Source organism: Doryrhamphus excisus, linkage group LG14, assembly GCF_037039965.1.
Source record: "Doryrhamphus excisus strain RoL-2023G ecotype Guam linkage group LG14, RoL_Dexc_Guam_v1.1, whole genome shotgun sequence".
NCBI lineage: Eukaryota > Metazoa > Chordata > Actinopteri > Syngnathiformes > Syngnathidae > Doryrhamphus > Doryrhamphus excisus.
The window spans coordinates 17400040-17420207 of record NC_136370.1 but is presented as its reverse complement, the minus strand read 5'-3'; the positions used below and the strand labels follow the sequence as shown (position 1 = coordinate 17420207).

At 40.5% G+C, this 20168-nt stretch overlaps 3 protein-coding genes across 4 annotated transcripts; 1 reads left to right on the top strand and 2 right to left on the bottom strand.

Annotated features, from left to right (window-relative positions):
• Positions 1–1276: 1276 nt before the first annotated feature.
• On the top strand, positions 1277–7754 carry ddx24 (DEAD (Asp-Glu-Ala-Asp) box helicase 24). 2 transcript variants are annotated; one of them, XM_058090735.2, is made up of 9 exons: positions 1277–1513; positions 1680–2453; positions 2530–2931; positions 4142–4295; positions 4378–4887; positions 6003–6078; positions 6946–7134; positions 7220–7349; positions 7420–7754. In XM_058090735.2, the coding sequence occupies exons 2-9, from the start codon at positions 1682–1684 to the stop codon at positions 7668–7670; spliced, it is 2484 nt and encodes an 827-aa protein (XP_057946718.2). In that variant the 5' UTR covers positions 1277–1513; positions 1680–1681; the 3' UTR covers positions 7671–7754. The 2 variants fall into 2 exon arrangements, with proteins under 2 accessions (XP_057946718.2, XP_057946716.2); XM_058090733.2 differs by having other exon boundaries at positions 1278–2453.
• Positions 7755–9581: 1827 nt separating this feature from the next.
• Positions 9582–12765, bottom strand: LOC131140376 (ubiquitin thioesterase OTUB2-like). Its single transcript, XM_058090748.2, has 5 exons — positions 12436–12765; positions 12251–12369; positions 10297–10381; positions 9946–10140; positions 9582–9867 (listed from the first exon to the last, which is right to left on the bottom strand). The coding sequence occupies exons 1-5, from the start codon at positions 12580–12582 to the stop codon at positions 9661–9663; spliced, it is 753 nt and encodes a 250-aa protein (XP_057946731.2). The 5' UTR covers positions 12583–12765; the 3' UTR covers positions 9582–9660.
• A 1888-nt stretch (positions 12766–14653) lies between these two features.
• Positions 14654–19447, bottom strand: ccdc197 (coiled-coil domain containing 197). Its single transcript, XM_058090741.2, has 9 exons — positions 19162–19447; positions 19054–19096; positions 18056–18232; positions 17825–17982; positions 17680–17762; positions 17432–17604; positions 17252–17362; positions 15062–15178; positions 14654–15001 (listed from the first exon to the last, which is right to left on the bottom strand). Exons 1-9 carry the CDS (start codon positions 19263–19265, stop codon positions 14816–14818), a joined length of 1152 nt encoding a protein of 383 aa, XP_057946724.2. The 5' UTR covers positions 19266–19447; the 3' UTR covers positions 14654–14815.
• Positions 19448–20168: the final 721 nt, after the last annotated feature.

Below are 20168 nucleotides of genomic sequence, written 5' to 3'. Positions count from 1 at the left end.
TATTAAATCCTACCCCTCCATCTGGTACTTTTACAATCAGTAACTGTTACATTTGTACACTTCCTGCTTTCCTAATATAATTTAATTTTATTTAATTGTATTTTTTTAATTAAAAATTGTTTTTAATTTTGTTTTAATTATTTTTTAATTTTTTATGGTTTAATTTAATTTGAACATGCATCAGATTACAATTGAATGCATCACATAATCAGTTCACAGTTCCACATGTCCAAAAGGAGTAGGAAGAAGCAAAGCTTATTAAATCCTACCCCTCCATCTGGTACTTTTACAATCAGTAACTGTTACATTTGTTCACTTCCTGCTTTAATAATATAATTTTATTTTATTGTATTTTTTAATAAAAAAAAATTTAAATTTTTTTTAATGGTTTTATTTCATTTGAACATGCATCAGATTACAATTGAATGCATCCCATAATCAGTTCACAGTTCCACATGTCCAAAAGGAGTAGGAAGAAGCAAAGCTTATTAAATCCTACCCCTCCATCTGGTACTTTTACAATCACTAACTGTTACATTTGTTCACTTCCTGCCTTTCTGATATTCATTCATTGATTCATTTTCTACCGCTTTTCCACACGAGGGTCGCGGGGGTGCTGGAGCCTACCCCAGCTGTCTTTGGGCGAGAGGCGGGGTACACCCTAGACTGGTCGCCGCCTTTCTGATATAATTTTTATTTTATTTTATTTTATTATTTTTTTTGACACATACCAAAGGCTGATGCAGGTTCCAGGATCACTGCAGAGACAGACAAGAGGGCCACAACTTTAGGGATAGCATGCTAGCGAGCTAACTGGTTAGCCCCCAATTTATGTATTTATTCTAATATTAAGAGAGTATTTCGAATGGAGTGGGGAAAGACAAAGTAAAAAGACCAAAACAAATCTACCACTTCCACATGGAGTGGGAGGAGAAGTTTTTTTCCACTCCGACATGCCATGGCTGATTACATGCAGTGTGAAGGTAATGCTTTTTTTTTTTTTTAAAGCTGTGCTAGCACACAAATCCCAAGAGCACATCTTTTGTCCTTTTTCATTTATGTAATTTCATTATATAAGCAAATTAAATTTGGACAAAACTAAAAGGCTGTGCTTCAGCAGTGTTTTTGTAGTTTTTTTAAAGGAATACTAAAATTCTATACTACTATATTACTTTTAATTTAATTTGTTTTTATGAAATGTACAACTTTTTTCCGTCTTTCTGAAATTTACATTTATTTAATGCAATGTAAAGTGTTTCACTGTTTGCAATATCGTTGTGCACAAAGAACCAGAAGGAAACCATCCTTCCATTTTCTGGAGTTAAGAAAATCATATTTTAAAAAAACGGACACTGGCCCTTTAAGAAAGTCTACTGTCACAGTTACACAACCGATAAAGTTTTTTTCAATCCATGGTCGCAACAATAATGGCGGCCCCCTCGTGTCATGTGTGATTGTCGTCGAACCCGAAAGATAATTTAATTCACCTCTCAACTGGACGCATTTGAGAAAGGTAGTTTTGCTAACTATATAAAATTAATATATCAAGATTGAGACGCGCCAATTTGCGTCAGTGAACATTGCTACGATACGTTTGTTGCTAGCTAAACGGGGAATACATTGCTTGGTTAGCTAATGAGACTGACCACTCTCTGATTTGTTATCATCAAATTCTTAAGAAATGAAGACTAAGAACACGAATAAGAAGCGAATCCACGCCACCCCGGTTAAGCCACTCAAACGGAGCATTGAAGTTAGAGGAGAGTGGAAGGCGGTCGATTTAGATCCCGGGATCTTTTCCGAGGAGGGCCTGGATGGGCTGGTTTGTTTTGAGGAGCTAAAAAGTTATCGTTTAGTGGATACTGACAAAACTGCAGCACAAGTAAAGGAGGGGAAGCAAAAAGCAAAGAAGAGAAAGTCTAGTCGAGATAGTAGCGTGGAGAAGGGAGATGTTGACAGCAAACAGTCCGAAAAGCCACTTGAACCAGCAAAAAAGAAGAAGAGGAAGAATAAGAATATTGATATCAATGAATCAAGCCAGGACGAGACCATTACGGTGGAGGTGACGCAGATTGAAGCAAATAAAAAAGAGGACACTTCCACTAGCCCATCTGTGATTACTGCCACAGAAGATGAACGAAAATTGAAAAAAAAATCAAAAAGAAATAAGAAAAAGAAGCAGAATTCCGCCGAAGAAGAAACCAAAGCCAGCAAATCAAGCCAAAATGAAACAATAAAGCCCAAAAAGCAGTTAAAAAACTGGACAAATGCTGCACTTTCCGGTTCTCGTGTCAAAAACACGGATATTAGCGCATGGAAAGACCTCTTTGTGCCCCCTGTTGTTCTGAAGGCCCTCAGCGACCTTGGATTCACTTCACCGACCCCTATTCAAACCTTGGTGCTGCCACCAGCCATCAGAGATCGCATGGATATATTAGGAGCAGCTGAGACGGGTAAGGGAGATTTATTTTGGCGTATTGTTGCCGAATATGTCAGATTTGACACTCATAACTTATGCTGTTATTTCAGGAAGTGGCAAAACATTAGCATTTGGCATTCCCATGATCCATAACATCCTGGAGTGGAAGAGCAACTCAAAAAAGGACCGCAACATGGATTCAGATAGTCCAGAGTCCCCTGAAGACAATGAAGTGAGTTCTGAGGAGGAAGGAAGTGTCACCGTGGAGGATGAAGGTGTTGAGGAAGACGCCATTGATGAGGATGATTATGATGATGATGAGAATCTGAGGCTGGGATGCGTCAAGGTGATTGAAGATGTGGCTATGAAGTTTGACAACAACTCTGCTGAAGCCGGCGAGAAGGACGGTGCTGGTGCTCAAGGCCGACCTCTGCTTGGACTGGTCCTCACCCCCACGAGGGAGCTGGCGGTCCAAGTCAAACACCACATTGATGCGGTGGCCAAATTCACCGGTGAGTCCTCCGTGCATATGCACGGTTTGCATTGGGTCGGGTAACAATGGACAAACATGTCTGAATGTTCTAAACTCCTACTTCAATGCTCCACAGAGCATGTCTTAATAGTTTTTAATTGTCTTAGGGCAAGGGTCTTAAACTCAATTTACTTGGGGGGGCCACTGGAGCTTGGGTCTGGGGGAGACTGGGCCACATCAGGTTTTCAAAAAAAAAAACGCATTTATTAAAAACCAAAAAATGTAGAAAACTTCACTTTGGTTCCAATTTTCTGCAATAAAAGCTCTGATAAAAAATTCTACTGTTCTCAAATATCTTACTTTTTATTTTTCTACACAAAATAAGATGAAAAATGAATAAACAAATCAAGAATAAAGAAAATCAATCAGTAATAAATAAATATAATAATAATAATAAAACACCAAATAATAAAAAGTTAAGAAACCACATATAGTTGGTGAGTAGACAAATTATTTTTTTCAGATTAAAATGAACAAAGCATTATTAGAGCCCTGTAGACATGACAAAACACGACTATAGTCACATTTATACTCTTTTTATTTACAACATATTGCGCAACTGCAGGGTCTTGAGACACATGCTAACTCGCAAACTAGAGAGCTAGCGACCTAAACGGTAGCCTCCAAGTTATTTCCTTTCAACTTAAATAGCCAAAAAACTTGCCACTTCCACACGGATAGGGAGGATAACTATTAACAGTTATTTAACCTTTAACATGAACATTAATCAAACGTAATAATTTTTTCTGGGTACATGATACCATACAGCATCCATATCAAACTTGCGCGGGCCGCACTAACATTAAACTTTCGTATCGAGACGGGGACCTCAAACTAGTGTCCTGCGGGCCACATTTGGCCCGCGGGCCGTGTGTTTGAGACCCCTGCTTTTTTTAGTTTTACACATGCTTATTTTAGTTTTTATTAATGTTAATTGTTAATTTTATATTTCTTATCCCATATATCCAGTGTTTCCTCAGTGGGGGCTCTCTGCGCTGGGGGCTGTCCTCGGTTGGGGGCTGGGGGTGTGTCCGCTTATGGGGCTTACGAGTGTGTGTGTGTGTGTGTGTATATGTGTCTTGTTGTTGTCTTTCTCTTTTTAAACATGTAAAGCACTTTGTGCTACATTCTATGTATGAAAAGTGTTTTACAAATAAAGTTTGATTGATACAAATGTTGTTTTTGCACAGACATCAAGACCGCCATTGTGGTGGGCGGGATGGCACAACAGAAGCAGAGGCGGATGTTAAATCACAGGCCAGAAATCATCATCGCCACTCCAGGACGCCTGTGGGACTTGATCAGGGAGAAGCATCCACATCTTCTCAACCTCAGACCACTTAGGTGAGTCATCCAATATGGTTTTGGAGAATCTTTTGTACGTTATTCCTGGTGGTAATCGTGTGTGTGTGGCGGTGTCTTCCAGGAGCCTGGTGATTGACGAAGCGGACCGCATGGTGGAACGAGGCCACTTTGCCGAACTGGAGTCTCTCCTCGAGATTCTTAACACAACTCACTTCAATCCCAAGAGGCAAAACTTCGTGTTCTCCGCCACGCTCACCATGGCTCACAGCCTTCCCACACGCGTGCTGCAGAAGAAAAAGCACACGCAGCCCAACGACAAGGTGACCCTCCTCATGGAGAGAGTGGGGATCAAGTCCAAGCCCAAAGTGATCGACCTCACCAGGAAACAGGCCACCGTGGAGACCTTGACCGAGACCCAGATTCACTGCCAGCGAGAGGAGAAGGACTTCCTGCTCTACTATTTCCTGTTGCAGTATCCCGGCCGCACCATGGTGTTTGCCAACAGCATCGACTGCATCAAGCGGCTTAACACGCTGCTGGTCATCCTGGACTGCACGCCACTGCCGCTGCATGCCAACATGCACCAGAAGCAGCGCCTGAAGAACCTGGAGAGGTTTGCTGAGATGGAGAGGTAAGTTTGTCTTCTCTCTTACAACTTACAACTAAAAACGTTCAATTCCACCCTCGGCCATTTCTGTGTGGAGTTTGCATGTTCTCCTCGTGCATGCTTGGGTTTCCTCCGGTTTCCTCCCACATTGCAAAAACATGCTAGGTTAATTAGCGACTCCAAATTGTCCACTGTGAATGGCTGTCCTTGGACGAGAGGCGGGGTACACCCTGGACTGGTGGCCGGCCAATCACAGGGCACATATAGACAAACAACCATTCACACTCACATTCATACCTATGGACAATTTGGAGTCGCTAATTAACCTAGCATGTTTTTGGAATGTGGGAGGAAACCGGAGTACCTGGAAAAAACATGCAAACTCCACACAGAGACAACCGAGGGTGGAATTGAACTCGGGTCTCCTAGCTGTGAGGCCTCCACTCCTCCGCCGTGCAGCCCACCTTTTATCCAGATCCTCATCAAAATGTAATAGATTCTTCCACAGTCCATGTGCCATCCATCTACAACATGGGGTGGGCAAACTATGACCCAGGGGCCTGGAATTGAACTCTGGTCTCCTAGCTGTGAGGCCTGGGTGCTAACCACTCGTCCGCCATGCAGCCGGAATGCTGAATTATTCTAAAATAACCTTGACTGGGGATCGAACCATCAGGTTGTTGACACCCTCATGAGGGTCACGAGGGTGCTGGAGCCTATCCCAGCTGTCTTTGTGCGAGAGGCGGGGTACACCCTGGACTGGTGGCCAGCCAATCACAGGGCACATATAGACAAACAACCATTCACACTCACATTCATACCTATGGACAATTTGGAGTCGCTAATTAACCTAGCATGTTTTTGGAACGTGGGAGGAAACCGGAGTACCCGGAGAAAACCCACGCATGCACGGGGAGAACATGGAAACTCCACACAAGAGATAACCGAGGGTGGAATTGAATCCTGGTCTCCTAGCTGTGAGGTCTGCGCGCTAACCACTCGTCCGCCGTGCGGACCTGCTGATAGTTTCCTAAAATGACCTCTGCCAGGTCTTGGTCTTGGTCTTGGTGCTAGTTTTCATTGTGCCTTGACTTTATGCGAATGGTTCTCAATTCAAGTTGTTGCGTTTTATCCAACAGTTGTGCTTTGCTGACAACTGATGTGGCAGCAAGAGGGCTGGACATCCCCGACGTGCAACATGTTATTCACTATCAGGTGAGCCTTCTTCCCGGTTCTCCCTTCGCAGAGGATCTTTGTCGGCAAATAGTTAACTTGGTCCAGATTGTGTACATCTTGGAGGCTTGTAATGGCCACAGAAGTCCATCAGCACAGGTAGTAGGGGTCCATAAGTGCGTCACTATATTAGACTCAGCTGTAAGAAACAAATACTGTCATAATCTACGTACAGGGGAACAGGTACAGGAGTTACATACATACTATATATACGTGCGTCATCATTGTTATCATGCATTCGCGTATTTAAGGAAGCTCATCCAGCGTGCCGGGGTGGTTTTTGGAGAAAGAGGAAAAATTAGTGACGTCACACGCCGAAGGTGGATGCTGGCGTTTGAGCCACGAGGACCAACTTTGTCAAGCGGATTTCCTTTTTGCTCTCGGCTTGAGCCGTTGGGACCGTGGGCAAGGTTCCGAACCCAGGGGATTGGACTGACAAGTGGATGCGCGTCAGTGAGTGGAACTGCGGCTTTCACCTCTGTTTTGAGGACAAGCATCATGTCAAACTTTTGGGATTAATTTGGTGTTTCATGGTTGTCTTTGTTGGCGGGTGGGAGTTAGTTAGTTAATTAGTTAGTTAGTTAGTTAGTTAGGTAGGTTTGGAGGGGATGAGGATGCAGGGTTTGTTTTGGGAGTGATTAAACCACCGTGGTGGTAGCAACCAAGCATTTTCGGCAGTGTTTCCTTTTTTTTCTTACAGCTGATACCCCCCCTCACCCCCCCCCTCCCCGCGACCTTCTTGTTTTGCGTTGTAGCCTCGTTACCTCTATAGGAGGGCGCGATCGTTACTGGCTTAGTTATTATTTTTCATACCTGAACGTCGCTACTGTACCCGGTTCCACCTCCCAGGTTCCCCGCACATCCGAGACGTACGTCCATCGCAGCGGCAGAACAGCGAGAGCCACCAAGGAGGGTCTCAGTCTACTCCTCATCGGTCCGGACGACATGGTCAACTTTAAAAAAATCTCCAAGACCCTTAGAAAAGACGAGGAGCTTCCTGTGTTTCCCATCGACAGACACAGCATGGAGGCCATCAAGGCCAGTTTCACTTCATGATCAGTATTTGCTATTTAGATGTTTTTTTTTTTTTTTTTTAAATGTTTACTTGTGAATCTTTCAACAGGAGCGTGTAAACCTGGCTAGAAAAATCGAAAAGATCGAGTTCTTCAACAGCAGGCAAAAGCACCACAACTCCTGGTTCACGCAAGCAGCAGAGGCCATGGACATCGCCCTTGATGAAGACCTCTTACTCGGTGAGATCCTTAACACGTTGAAATTTAAGAAGCACTCGAACGCAGCCAACCCGGACTTTTATGTGTCCAGGTCATGGGAGGGACGAGGACGACGAAAGGGGGCAACAGAAGATGGTGAAAAGCATGAAAAAACACCTGAAGCATCTCATCTCCAAGCCCGTGTTCAAGGGCGCCACAAAGACCAAGTACCCCACTCAGATGGGACGCCTCTGTTTGGCTAACATGTCCCTCGCGGGAGACCAAAGCGCCATCACGAGTGTTTCGGCTGTGAAGAAGAATAAGAAGAATACTCCATCACAGCGTAAAAAAGAGAAGCTGTGAACATTTTTATGGAAATATGAAATCAAATGGAATCAAGTTATAATATCAGGTTTAATTAAAATATTTTAACTACAACTTGTGATTATTTTTACAGTGAATGCAGAGATGCTAAACTGAGTTGAGAGGCCAAAGACAACTCCGCTCTTAAAAGGTGATGGTTTGCTTTTTCATCAGCAGTTTATTTATCATTTATTTATTAATCATCATTTGCAAATATTATGTCAATAGTATACATGGACCCAAATATTCCAATTGCATTTGGTTTATTTGCTCAAACAGAAAGAATTGAACAGGGATGGAATATTCCTTTAACCCAGGGGTCTCAAACTCAATTTACTTGGGGGTCCACTGGAGCTAGGGTCTGGGCGAGGCTGGGCCGCATCAGGTTTTCCAAAAAAAACAAACAAAAAAACGCATTTATTAAAAACAGAAAAATTAATAAACTTTGCTTTGGTTCCGATTTTCTACAAGAAAAGCTCTGATAAAATTCCACTGTTCTCAAATATCTTAATTTTTATTTTTCTACACAAAATAAGATGAAAAATAAACAAAGAAAATCAATCAGTAATAAATAAATATAATAATAATAATAATAAAACGGCAAATAATAAAAACTTAAGAAACCACATATAGTTGGTGGGTAGACAAATTATTTTTTTCACATTAAAATGAACAAAGCATTATTAGAGCCCTGTAGACATGACAAAACACGACTATAGTCACATTTATACTCTTTTTATTTACAACATATTGCGCAACTGCAGGGTCTTGAGACACATGCTAACTCGCAAACTAGAGAGCTAGCGACCTAAACGGTAGCCTTCAAGTTATTTCCTTTAAACTTAAATAGCCAAAAACTTACCACTTCCACACGGATAGGGAGGATAACTATTAACAGTTATTTAACCTTTAACATGAACATTAATCAAATGTAATAATTTTTTCTGGGTACATGATACCATACAGCATCCATATCAAACTTGCGCGGGCCGCACTAACATTAAACTTTCATATCAAGGCGGGGGCCTCAAACTAGTGTCCTGCGGACCACAGTTGGTGTTTTTCTTCTGTTGTTTATTGGCGGTTGGCAAGCAGCTTTCGTGTGCATTAGCGCCATCTGTGGAACAGAATCTAAACGCTTCTATACTTTATTCATAAGTGCAGTTTTATTAAAAAAGAAAATATATATCTATATAAAACATGTCCTGAGTTTAATTATAAAATATTAGCAAGATTGAATTTGATCTTTTCCTGTTTAAATTGATCCCGGGTGCGTTCTTTCAGCGCATGCTCAGATATGACGTAACACGCAGATCCAGACGTTCTTCACTTTTAAAAATGGAGGCCAGCAATCGGCACTGGACTAAGCAAAGTTGGTTTTTGATTCAAACTAAATTTCAAGACTGGACAGACCAAAAACTGTCAATACGGAGTTATTCCAACAAGTGAAAGAATAACTCGGGGAAGCCGGTATCACGTGATGTTGATGTTTACGTTTTACTGGGCATGCCCTATTGACTATTCTGGTTGATTTTCACACGGCGCATGTAGACAAGAGATTGGAATATTCCTTTCTATGGATACCATTGTTTCCCGAAAGGTGATTCGGAAAGAGAAAAAGTGGTGATGTAAAAACGTGGCTACTGTGGAGTGTCTGTGGTGTAAAGACTAGCATAGCAATGTAATATTGGTCCGTGTGGCAACACCTACCTTGTTCCTCCCATAGACTTATTGATGCACGTGTGAGGTCGTGGTGACATTTTGGAACATTTTTGGTTAGTGGTGTGCCATAAATTTTTCCAATGTAAAAAACGTGCCGTGGCTCAAAAAAGGTTGAAAAACACTGCCTTAATGTTCTTAATGATATTCATGACAGCATTGCTTCCAGTCTTGCCACCAAATGAGTCAATGTTATTTAAACAGATTTATTCCATATATTCACACAATGTGTTAAAACTGTTTAATCCCCTTTATGTTTGTTTGAGTGCTGTCAGGGTGGGGGTCGTGGGTACAGAATGCTAAAGTGCGACGTGTGATGGAGGAGGTGTACGGAGGCCTCGGCACCGTCGGGGATGATGTGGTGCACCAACTGCTCGTCGTCGCCCTCCATTGAGACCACGTGGATGCAAATTCCCAGCGCTTGAGTCAGAGCCAGGATGTCCACATGGTCGCACTCCATCCCCATGGCTTCCACATCCTGCAACCGAAACACAACAACATCTAAGTTGTTGACGTTGTTTGTCCACTAGAGGGGGGACAGCGACGTTCTACTGACTTGATGACAGTACGCCTGCAGGCTGGGCGCTTCCACGAAGTTGCAGAAGTCCGCGGCGTGGTTCTGCAGGTACGCGGAGGTGAGTAGACGCAGGTACTGCACCAAGCTGTCGGAAGTCATGTGATCGTTGAAGAGCCTGAACAGCATCTCTTCCCGATCGCCGCCACTTTCGCAGTGCTCGATGACGTTGACGACCTTTTATAAAGATACCACTTTAAGTACCATGCATGCTTTATACTCAACTGCAGAGAGTAGCAGGCATTTTTTATGTGGTCAATACATACATAGATCTTAATAGTAATGGTGCCGGAACCATATTTGGGATCAATTAAGGGAAAAAAATATATTTACTGTGTTTAAGTGGAGCTGGAAGGCACTCTGGTCAAATCCTGCAGAAGATAGATGGGCGCTACTCTTAATGATGCTCTCCTTAAATCTGGAAAGAAGGCATCATGTCAGCCATTTCTTTGTACATACAAAACTGTTTACATTTAAACTTGAAACTTTATTATTCATTCCAAATTATTTGTACAAATTACTGTTTACGCTGTACATTGTTCATATTTGATGTCATCTATCTAGCTAGTATCTAGTATCTATCTAGTATCTATCTAGTATCTAGTACCTATCTAGTATCTATCTAGTATCTAGTATCTATCTAGTATCTAGTACCTATCTCTCTAGTATCTATCTAGTATCTATTTAGTATCTATATAGTATCTATCTATCTAGTATCTATCTAGCATCTATCTAGCTATCTAGTATCTATCTAGTATCTATCTAGCATCTATCTAGCTATCTAGTATCTATCTATCTATCTAGTATCTAGTATCTATCTATCTAGTATATCTCTAGTATATATCTAGTATGTATCTATCTAGTATCTATATCTAGTATCTACCTAGTATCTATCTAGTATCTATCTATCTAGTATCTATCTAGCTATCTAGTATCTATCTAGCTATCTAGTATCTATATATCATCTATCTAGCTATCTAGTATCTATCTAGTATCTATCTCTCTAGTATCTACCTATCTATCTATCTATCTCTAGTATCTATCTACCTAGCATCTATCTATCTAGCTATCTAGTATCTATCTATGTAGTATCTATCTAGTATCTATCTCTCTAGTATCTATCTAGTATGTATCTATATCTAGTATCTATCTAGTATCTATCTTGTATCTATATATCTAGTATCTATCTATCTACCATCTAGCTATCTAGTATCTATCGAGCTATCTAGTATCTAGCTATCTAGTATCTATCTATCTAGTATCTATCTAGTATCTATCTATCTAGTATCTATCTAGTATCTATCTAGTATCTATCTAGTATCTATCTATCTAGTATCTATCTAGTATCTATCTAGTGTCTATCTAGTATCTATCCCTCTAGTATCTATCTAGTATGTATCTATCTAGTATCTATATATCTAGTATCTATCTATCTACCATCTAGCTATCTAGTATCTATCGAGCTATCTAGTATCTATCTAGCTATCTAGTATCTATTTATCTAGTATCTATCTAGTATCGATCTATCTAGTATCTATCTAGTATCTATCTATCTAGTATCTATCTAGTAGCTATCAATCTATCTAGTATCTATCTAGTATCTATCTATCTAGTATCTATCTAGTATCTATCCCTCTAGTATCTATCTAGTATGTATCTATCTAGTATCTATATATCTAGCATCTAGCTATCTAGTATCTATCGAGCTATCTAGTATCTATTTATCTAGTATCTATCTAGTATCTATCGAGCTATCTAGTATCTATTTATCTAGTATCTATCTAGTATCTATCTAGTAGCTATCAATCTATCTAGTATCTATCACTCTAGTATCTATCTAGTATTTATCTATCTAGTATCTAGCTAGTATTTATCTATCTAGTATCTATCAATCTATCTAGTATCTATCTATCTATCTAGTATCTATCTAGTAGCTATCTAGTAGCTATCTAGTATCTATCTATCTAGTATCTATCTAGTATCTATCAATCTATCTAGTATATGTGAATCTATCTAGTATCTGTCAATCTAGTACCTATCTAGTACCTATCTAGTATCTATCTATCTAGTATCTATCTAGTATCTATCAATCTATCTAGTATATGTGAATCTATCTAGTATCTGTCAATCTAGTACCTATCTAGTACCTATCTAGTATCTATCTATCTAGTATCTATCTATCCTGCAGAAGATAGATGCGCACTACTCTTAACGATGCTCTTAAAATCTGAAAATAAGGCATCATGTCAGCCACGAAGCATGGATAACAAAGTGAGTAATCAGTGACCTTTGTAGAGCCTTGGCGTTGTGTAGGATGGATTCCATAAAGGCGAAACAAAAGGCTCTGTAGAAACAGTTTCCATCGCCTCGCACTTTTCTCACGGAGGAGAACAAACCGCTCAGTTCCTGGCGAAGGACAACAATGTTAGCATTGGTGGTGTTTTGCTGCTACATTGTCAAACTACTACTCACTCGATGTTTGTTGGTATATTTCTGTTGCCGCAGCAGCACTGACACATCTTCTCTTTGACACACGAAACTGCCGGCCTCCATTTTTTTTTTTTTTTTTTGCGAACACGCGATTCTATTAGGTGCGGACTCGAACAACGACCTCGTCATGCGAATTGGCTTCACGACATACCGTCATGTTTCAATGATAAAGTATATCAAACTCGTATTTAAATGTATAGCTTTCGTTTTAAAGCGTTCCTATAGTTTTGGTTGGGAAATTACGTGACCCGGAAGTGTGATAGCATCCCTACGTACGTATCTCTTAAAGAGACAATGCACTTTTTTGTTACGATACATAGCACTTTGTTGACGAAATGACGTTTGAATGTCCTAATAAAGACCAAACAAGTTGGTCTTTAAAGAGGGGATAAAAGTCCAACTATACAATAAAAGGTAGCAAACGTGTCTATATGAAAAATAAAATTAACGAATGAACGACTATATAAGCACTTGACAGTAACATGTAGTCATTTCTTAAAGAGACAGTGCAGTGTTTATTACAACGTCTCAAAATATACCGTGTAAAGTGAAATTAATCTTACAGTAAAATACATAAAACGTGTCAAAATATGTAAAATGCAATGAAACAAGGGAATTTATGAATACTTTATTCACCTCCAAGAAAAATTCACATTCCCAGCAGCTCTGCACAAATGTCATAATGAACAGCATATATCAGGGGTCTCAAACTCAATTTACTTAGGGGGCACTGGAGCTCGGGGCTGGGTGAGACTGGGCCGCATCAGGTTTTCCCCAAAAAAGCAAAAAACGCATTTATTAAAAACAAAAAATTAGGGTTAGGGCTATGTTAGGCCTATGTATCTATCTATCTAGTAGCTATCTGTCTAGCTATCTAGTATCTATCTATGTATCTATCTATCTAGTATCTATCTAGTATCTATATATCTATCTAGTATCCATCTATCTAGCTATCTAGTATCTATATCTCGTATCTATCTAGTATCTATCTATCTAGTATCTATCTAGTATCTATCTATCTAGTATCTATCTAGTATCTATCTATCTAGTATCTGTCTAGTATCTATCTGTCTAGCTATCTATCTAGTATCTATCTAGTATCTATCTATCTAGTATCTATCTTTCTATCTAGTATCTATCTAGTATCTATCTATCTAGTATCTATCTTTCTATGTATCTATCTATCTATCTAGTATCTATCTATTTATGTATCTCTATCTATCTAGTATCTATCTAGTATCTACATATCTATCTAGTATCCAGCTATCTAGTATCTATATATCTATCTAGTATCTATCTATCTAGTATCTAGTATCTATCTAGTATCTAGTATCTATCTAGTATCTAGTATCTATCTAGTATCTAGTATCTATCTAGTATCTATCTAGTATCTATCTAGTATCTAGTATCTAGTATCTATCTCGTATCTATCTATCTCGTATCTATCTATCTCGTATCTATCTATCTCGTATCTATCTATCTAGTATTTATCTATCTAGTATATCTAGTATCTATATATCTATCCATCTAGTATCTATATATCTATCCATCTAGTATCTATATATCTATCCATCTAGTATCTATCTATGTAGTATCTATCTATCTATCTAGTATCTATATATCTATCTAGTATCTATCTATCTAGTATCTAGTATCTATCTAGTATCTATCTAGTATCTATCTAGTATCTAGTATCTAGTATCTATCTAGTATCTATCTAGTATCTATCTATCTCGTATCTATCTATCTCGTATCTATCTATCTCGTATCTATCTATCTAGTATTTATCTATCTAGTATATCTAGTATCTATATATCTATCTAGTATCTATATATCTATCTAGTATCTATATATCTATCCATCTAGTATCTATATATCTATCCATCTAGTATCTATCTATGTAGTATCTATCTATCTATCTAGTATCTATATATCTATCTAGTATCTATATATCTATCTAGTATCTATCTAGTATCCATCTATCTAGCTATCTATCTAGTATATAGTATCTATCTAGTATATAGTATCTATCTAGTATCTATATATCTATCGAGTATCTATCTATCTAGTATCTATATATCTATCCATCTAGTATCTATATATCTATCCATCTAGTATCTATATATCTATCCATCTAGTATCTATATATCTATCTATGTAGTATCTATCTATCCATCTAGTATCTATCTATCTATCTATCTATCACATTTGGGCCACATGAGTTAGTTAGTTCACAGTAAGTTTTATTTTCATATGAATACAAGATTGATGGTAAACATTTTGACAGCAGTTAATAGCTTAGAATTAGCTTAGAATAGCTAATAGCTTAGAAGACTCCACTCATGACAACTTTGGATGCTTTTCAACTCGAATCCTCGCTCCTCCCGCTGACTTTACTTGGACTTTTGATTTGGTTTTTACTACCAAAGCTGTTCATGGATGCCCTCACTCTCTTGTCCGTCAAAGCGGTTTTACTCGTCGCTTGGGAACCACACTCCATCAGTCTCCTGGCTCTCTTCTCCGTGTCCGTCTTGTCCGCAAAGTAGTCCTGAGAGAACCATTTGTTTAGTTTGACTCAAGTTTATTGTTAGAAAAGGATTGTCTGTACCTTCACCATGTCCATCATTGTTGATACGTTCATGTTCTCCAGAGGTCCATACGCTGGTAAATAACACTCCTGTGCGAGGTTGTTGATGGCCATGATGAGGCTTCCGGCTTCTTCAGCCTGAGAGACAAAAACGTGAGAAAAAGCCGACCTTAAAAGTTTGTGCTTCGCCATTTCTTTTTACATACAAAACTATTTAAATTTCAACTTTAAATGATTATTTATTCAAAATTATTTAAATTATTTGTACAAATTACTGTTTACGCTGTACATTGTTCATATTTGTTTCATCTATTTATTCTACACATTATTATTATTTATTATTATTATTATTATTTATTATTACAGTCAAGGACTTTGTTTCATATCACTGCTGTGATATGCACCTCTCTCTCTCTCTCTACACCTCTCTCTCTCTCTCTACACCTCTCTCTCTCTCTCTACACCTCTCTCTCTCTCTCTACACCTCTCTCTCTCTCTCTACACCTCTCTCTCTCTCTCTACACCTCTCTCTCTCTCTACACCTCTCTCTCTCTCTACACCTGTCTCTCTCTCTCTACACCTCTCTCTCTCTCTCTACACCTCTCTCTCTCTCTACACCTCTCTCTCTCTCTCTACACCTCTCTCTCTCTCTACACCTCTCTCTCTCTCTCTACACCTCTCTCTCTCTCTCTACACCTCTCTCTCTCTCTCTACACCTCTCTCTCTCTCTCTCTCTCTCTCTCTCTCTCTCTCTCTCTCTCTCTCTCTACACATCTCTCTCTCTCTCTCTCTCTCTCTCTCTCTCTCTCTACACATCTCTCTCTCTCTCTCTCTCTCTCTACACATCTCTCTCTCTCTCTCTCTCTCTACACCTCTCTCTCTCTCTCTCTCTCTACACCTCTCTCTCTCTCTCTCTCTCTACACCTCTCTCTCTCTCTCTCTCTCTCTACACCTCTCTCTCTCTCTACACCTCTCTCTCTCTCTCTCTCTCTACACCTCTCTTTCTCTCTCTACACCTCTCTCTCTCTCTCTCTCTCTACACCTCTCTTTCTCTCTCTACACCTCTCTCTCTCTCTCTACACCTCTCTCTCTCTCTCTCTCTACACCTCTCTCTCTCTCTCTCTACACCTCTCTCTCTCTCTCTCTCTACACCTCTCTCTCTCTCTCTCTCTCTACATCTCTCTCTCTCTCTCTCTCTACACCTCTCTCTCTCTCTCTCTCTCTCTACACCTCTCTCTCTCTCTCTCTCTACACCTCTCTCTCTCTCTCTCTCTCTCTACACCTCTCTCCCTCTCTCTCTCTCTCTACACCTCTTTTTCTCTCTCTCTACACCTCTCTTTTTCTCTCTCTCTCGCTCTCTCTCTACACCTCTCTCGCTCTCTCTCTACACCTCTCTCTCTCTCTCTACACCTCGCTCGCTCTCTCTCTCTACACCGCTCTCTCTCTCTACACCCCTCTCTCTCTCTCTCTCTCTACACCTTTCTCTCTCTACACCTCTACCTCTCTCTACACCTCTCTCGCTCTCTCTCTCTACACCTCTCTCGCTCGCTCTACACTACTCTGGCTCTCTCTCTCTACACCTCTCTCTCTCTCTATCCACACCTCTCTCTCTCTCTCCCTCTACACCTCTCTCTCTCTCTACATCTCTCTCTCTCTACACCTTTCTCTCTCTACACCTCTCTCTCTCTACACCTCTCTCTCTCTCTCTACCCCTCTACCTCTCTCTACCTCTGTCTCTCTCTCTACCCCTCTACCTCTCTCTACCTCTGTCTCTCTCTCTACCCCTCTGCCTCTCTCTCTCTCTACACCTCTACCTCTCTCTCTGTACCTCTATCTCTATGTAATGACAAAAAAAGAGTCATGTTCCAAGGGTATAAAATCCTCTCCACCACCAGAGTGACGGTGTCAAACTACTGTTCCCTAGTTAATACTCATTATTGAGCCAAGGTAGATATTTTACATGAGAAAAGTGGCTCCCACCAAGGGCCAGCAGCAGTAATCCATACGGCCATAAAAATATCCATTTCTCCGAGTCGTAACAACATAATCCACATTGCTTGCCTGTTGGAATTCCAGTAAGCCACTAAGAATCTAATATATTGAATCTCTATAACGTAACTAATAACTTAGTAGCAACATAAAGTGAACAATATGTATTTCATGTGCACCCCAAAAGGCACCGAGTGCGAAGAAAGTTATCTCTATCAGCACCTTCCTTCTGGACTGTCCTTGCTCCATCACAAGTTTGTCTTCTTCCTGTTTGCTCTTCTCTCTGAGGCTCTCCAACTCCCTCTGAAGTTCATAAAGTTCCTTACTGGCCTTCTGAAGAAAAAAAAAAAAAAGGGAAACTCATATGATGCGGACAAGTGAGTACGTGTTTAAATCTCTTACCAATTTCTGCATGCTGTGTCCTCGCTTCATGGCGTGTAGTTGTCGCCTGCTCCACTCCACCTCCTCCTCCATGCGGCCCAGACGCTGCAGCAGCTGCTGGTGGGTGAAGGAGAGGGTCTCATGGCGCTGGATGACGGGCGTGACCGCGCAGTCGGAGTCCTTCTCGGGATGATCTAAGGTTGAATAATGTGGTTTGGTTTTGGGGGTGGGAGAAGTCATCGCAGTCAGAAGAACAAAAGTCAACGTACTGTTTGGGAGATAATCCAATGTTTTCAGCAAGTAGTCCTCGTAGATTTTGTATTTTGTTATCCTCTCCTTTAAGATCCGCCTCCTGTGAAATGATATGAGCGGATGTTCAGGTGAAAATGGGCTTCTCGATGCTAAAGTTCTCACCTAGCTTGAAGTCGTTGCAGCTGCTTTACGAGCTCCTCCATCTCCTTCTGCTTCAGCAAATTCTGCTCCCGCACCGCCTTGTACTCCTGCAAGGATCGACTTCGCTTTGCTTCACTTTCATTCACAAATTCGCCAAATTTCATCGCTTTTTCTTTAGTCTGTGGTGAAAAAAAAATGCAGATCAGACGGCAACGCAGGATTTATAAATGCTTTCACAGATGCCGTATTGACCTCCTGGTGTTTGAGTTCCAGTTCAGTTCTCCTCTTAGCCAGAATCTCCACGTTTGTTTTGAATTCTTCTCTTTTGCGAGCAAGAAGGTCGTTCACTTCTTCCAGCTCGGTTTGTTTCTTCAGAACCAGAGTCTTTTGTAACGTGTTCACTCCAGCGTTAAGGATTCTGCTCGGATCCTGAAAGCCAACCGTGAAAAACACCAGGAATGAGCATATAGTCATCTTTGTGGAATAATTGTCTAATCATGAGCAGAGGCACTATCCTGGAAAGCGTTATTCTTCGTTTAACACGAGAATACAACATTTTAACATTTATAGGTCAAAAAAACGGAAAAAACATAGTAAGTTCTTTTTAAACAGACAAAAACGCATTTAATGTTATAAGTGATGCTCTAAACTTCCATTCATCGATCAGTTTCCAGTACCACGTGTCCTCTAGTGGTGTGTCGGTCATGAACGAACTGGTCAAAAGAACTAGTTTTATGAACGGATTGAACGAGGTCACCGCCCCTAAAAAACCCGTTCAGTCAGTTCAGCTTCAAATGCTTTTTTTTGATTGGCTGGGGAGTCAGTTAAAAGTTCCTTTTGCAGGGCGGGACTAACTGCGTGCTTGCTTATCTTATCCTATCGTCGCGCCTCGTTCTGTGGGTGGGTGGGGTTAGCTGACTGAAACACGGAGACCGATTCAAAAAAAAAAAACTAGTTCTTTTGACCCGTTCGTTCATGACCGACACACTATTAGTCCATCACGGTGTTGAGTCGGAACGAACGTGAACATGAACGAACGGACTGATTCGACACGGCTAACCGGGTCTATGCGCAGGCTAACAACCAATTGACCGACATTACCGAAATGAACGAATCTTTTTACTGAGTGAACGGTTTTGCCCACCACTAATGTCCTCACGAGGGTCGTATCCCAGTCTTGGAGGGAGTCCCCAGTACTTCCGTGTTACCGTGAACAGAAAAATAAAGTTATGTCAAAAGGTTAGCCTTACCTCCGTTACAATTGGGATGTAATTAACATTCTCCTCTCTCGACCTGAGAAGATAGCGTTAAGATAATTTAAAAATAAGAATAGTTTTATTACAAAATCAAATACCTACCTGGAGTCATCAGGCTGCGTTATAAAAATATTTCGAATCTTTCTCTCCACTTTTAGCTTCAGACGTTCATGGTCGACCAAGAAAGGCAGCGAGGAGGTCATCATGTCGAGATAGTTTATCCACCTCGAGTCCTACGTGGAAACAAGTCTATTCGGATTAATCCGGATGTCTTTTTTTCTCGGACTTGTGTCTCGGTTGCCTGGAAACCACAAGCCAAACGACTGGGAATGAGCTGGGATCGTTTCAATGTTGTCACGGCAACTTCCGTAAGAGGCGGGTCTTGTCAACTACCCGTATGGAAGTGCTCCGCAAGTACCCGGATGTTGCTTTAAAAACACAACTCGACTGGTTGTCAGCCAATTACAGGGCACACATGCAAATATTACATTCATAAATTGTTTGAACGAAATAAAGAAATAAGAAAGAAAGAAAATAAATATAATATAATATTGGCTTTTACTTAAATATTTTTAAATAATTTTTAATTAAATAATAAAATAATAAAAATTATTTATTCCTCCAGTGTCCAATAGCGTGAGAACATGCAAACTCCACACAGAGACAACCGAGAGTGGGATTGAACTCGGAACTCTCCTAGCAGTGAGGTCTGCGCGCTAACCACTCGGCCACCGTGCAGCCTGTAATGCAAACATTATTACAAACTATAATGTTTTTTTTTTGGAGTGAATGCTCTTATTTTGCAAAGTGGGAAAATAGCAAAGAAGGGGCAAAGCTATGTCAACAAGTTAGCTTAAACGATTATATTGGTCTTCGTATACATTCGCTAACAGCTGGTCTGGTCCACTTCCTCCAGCTGTAGACACGCTAGAACCGCACGCAGCCACTTCCCACTTTAGTTACAGGAAGTACATATTTTGCAGACATTATTGTGAAACACAAATGTATACTTCAGGCGCTGATTCATCACAGGAACCTTTTTTTTTCATCCAAGCCGCTGCAGCAGTACAAGTGTCACTTTTTGGAGGTAAGTTCTGTCTATCTGGTTC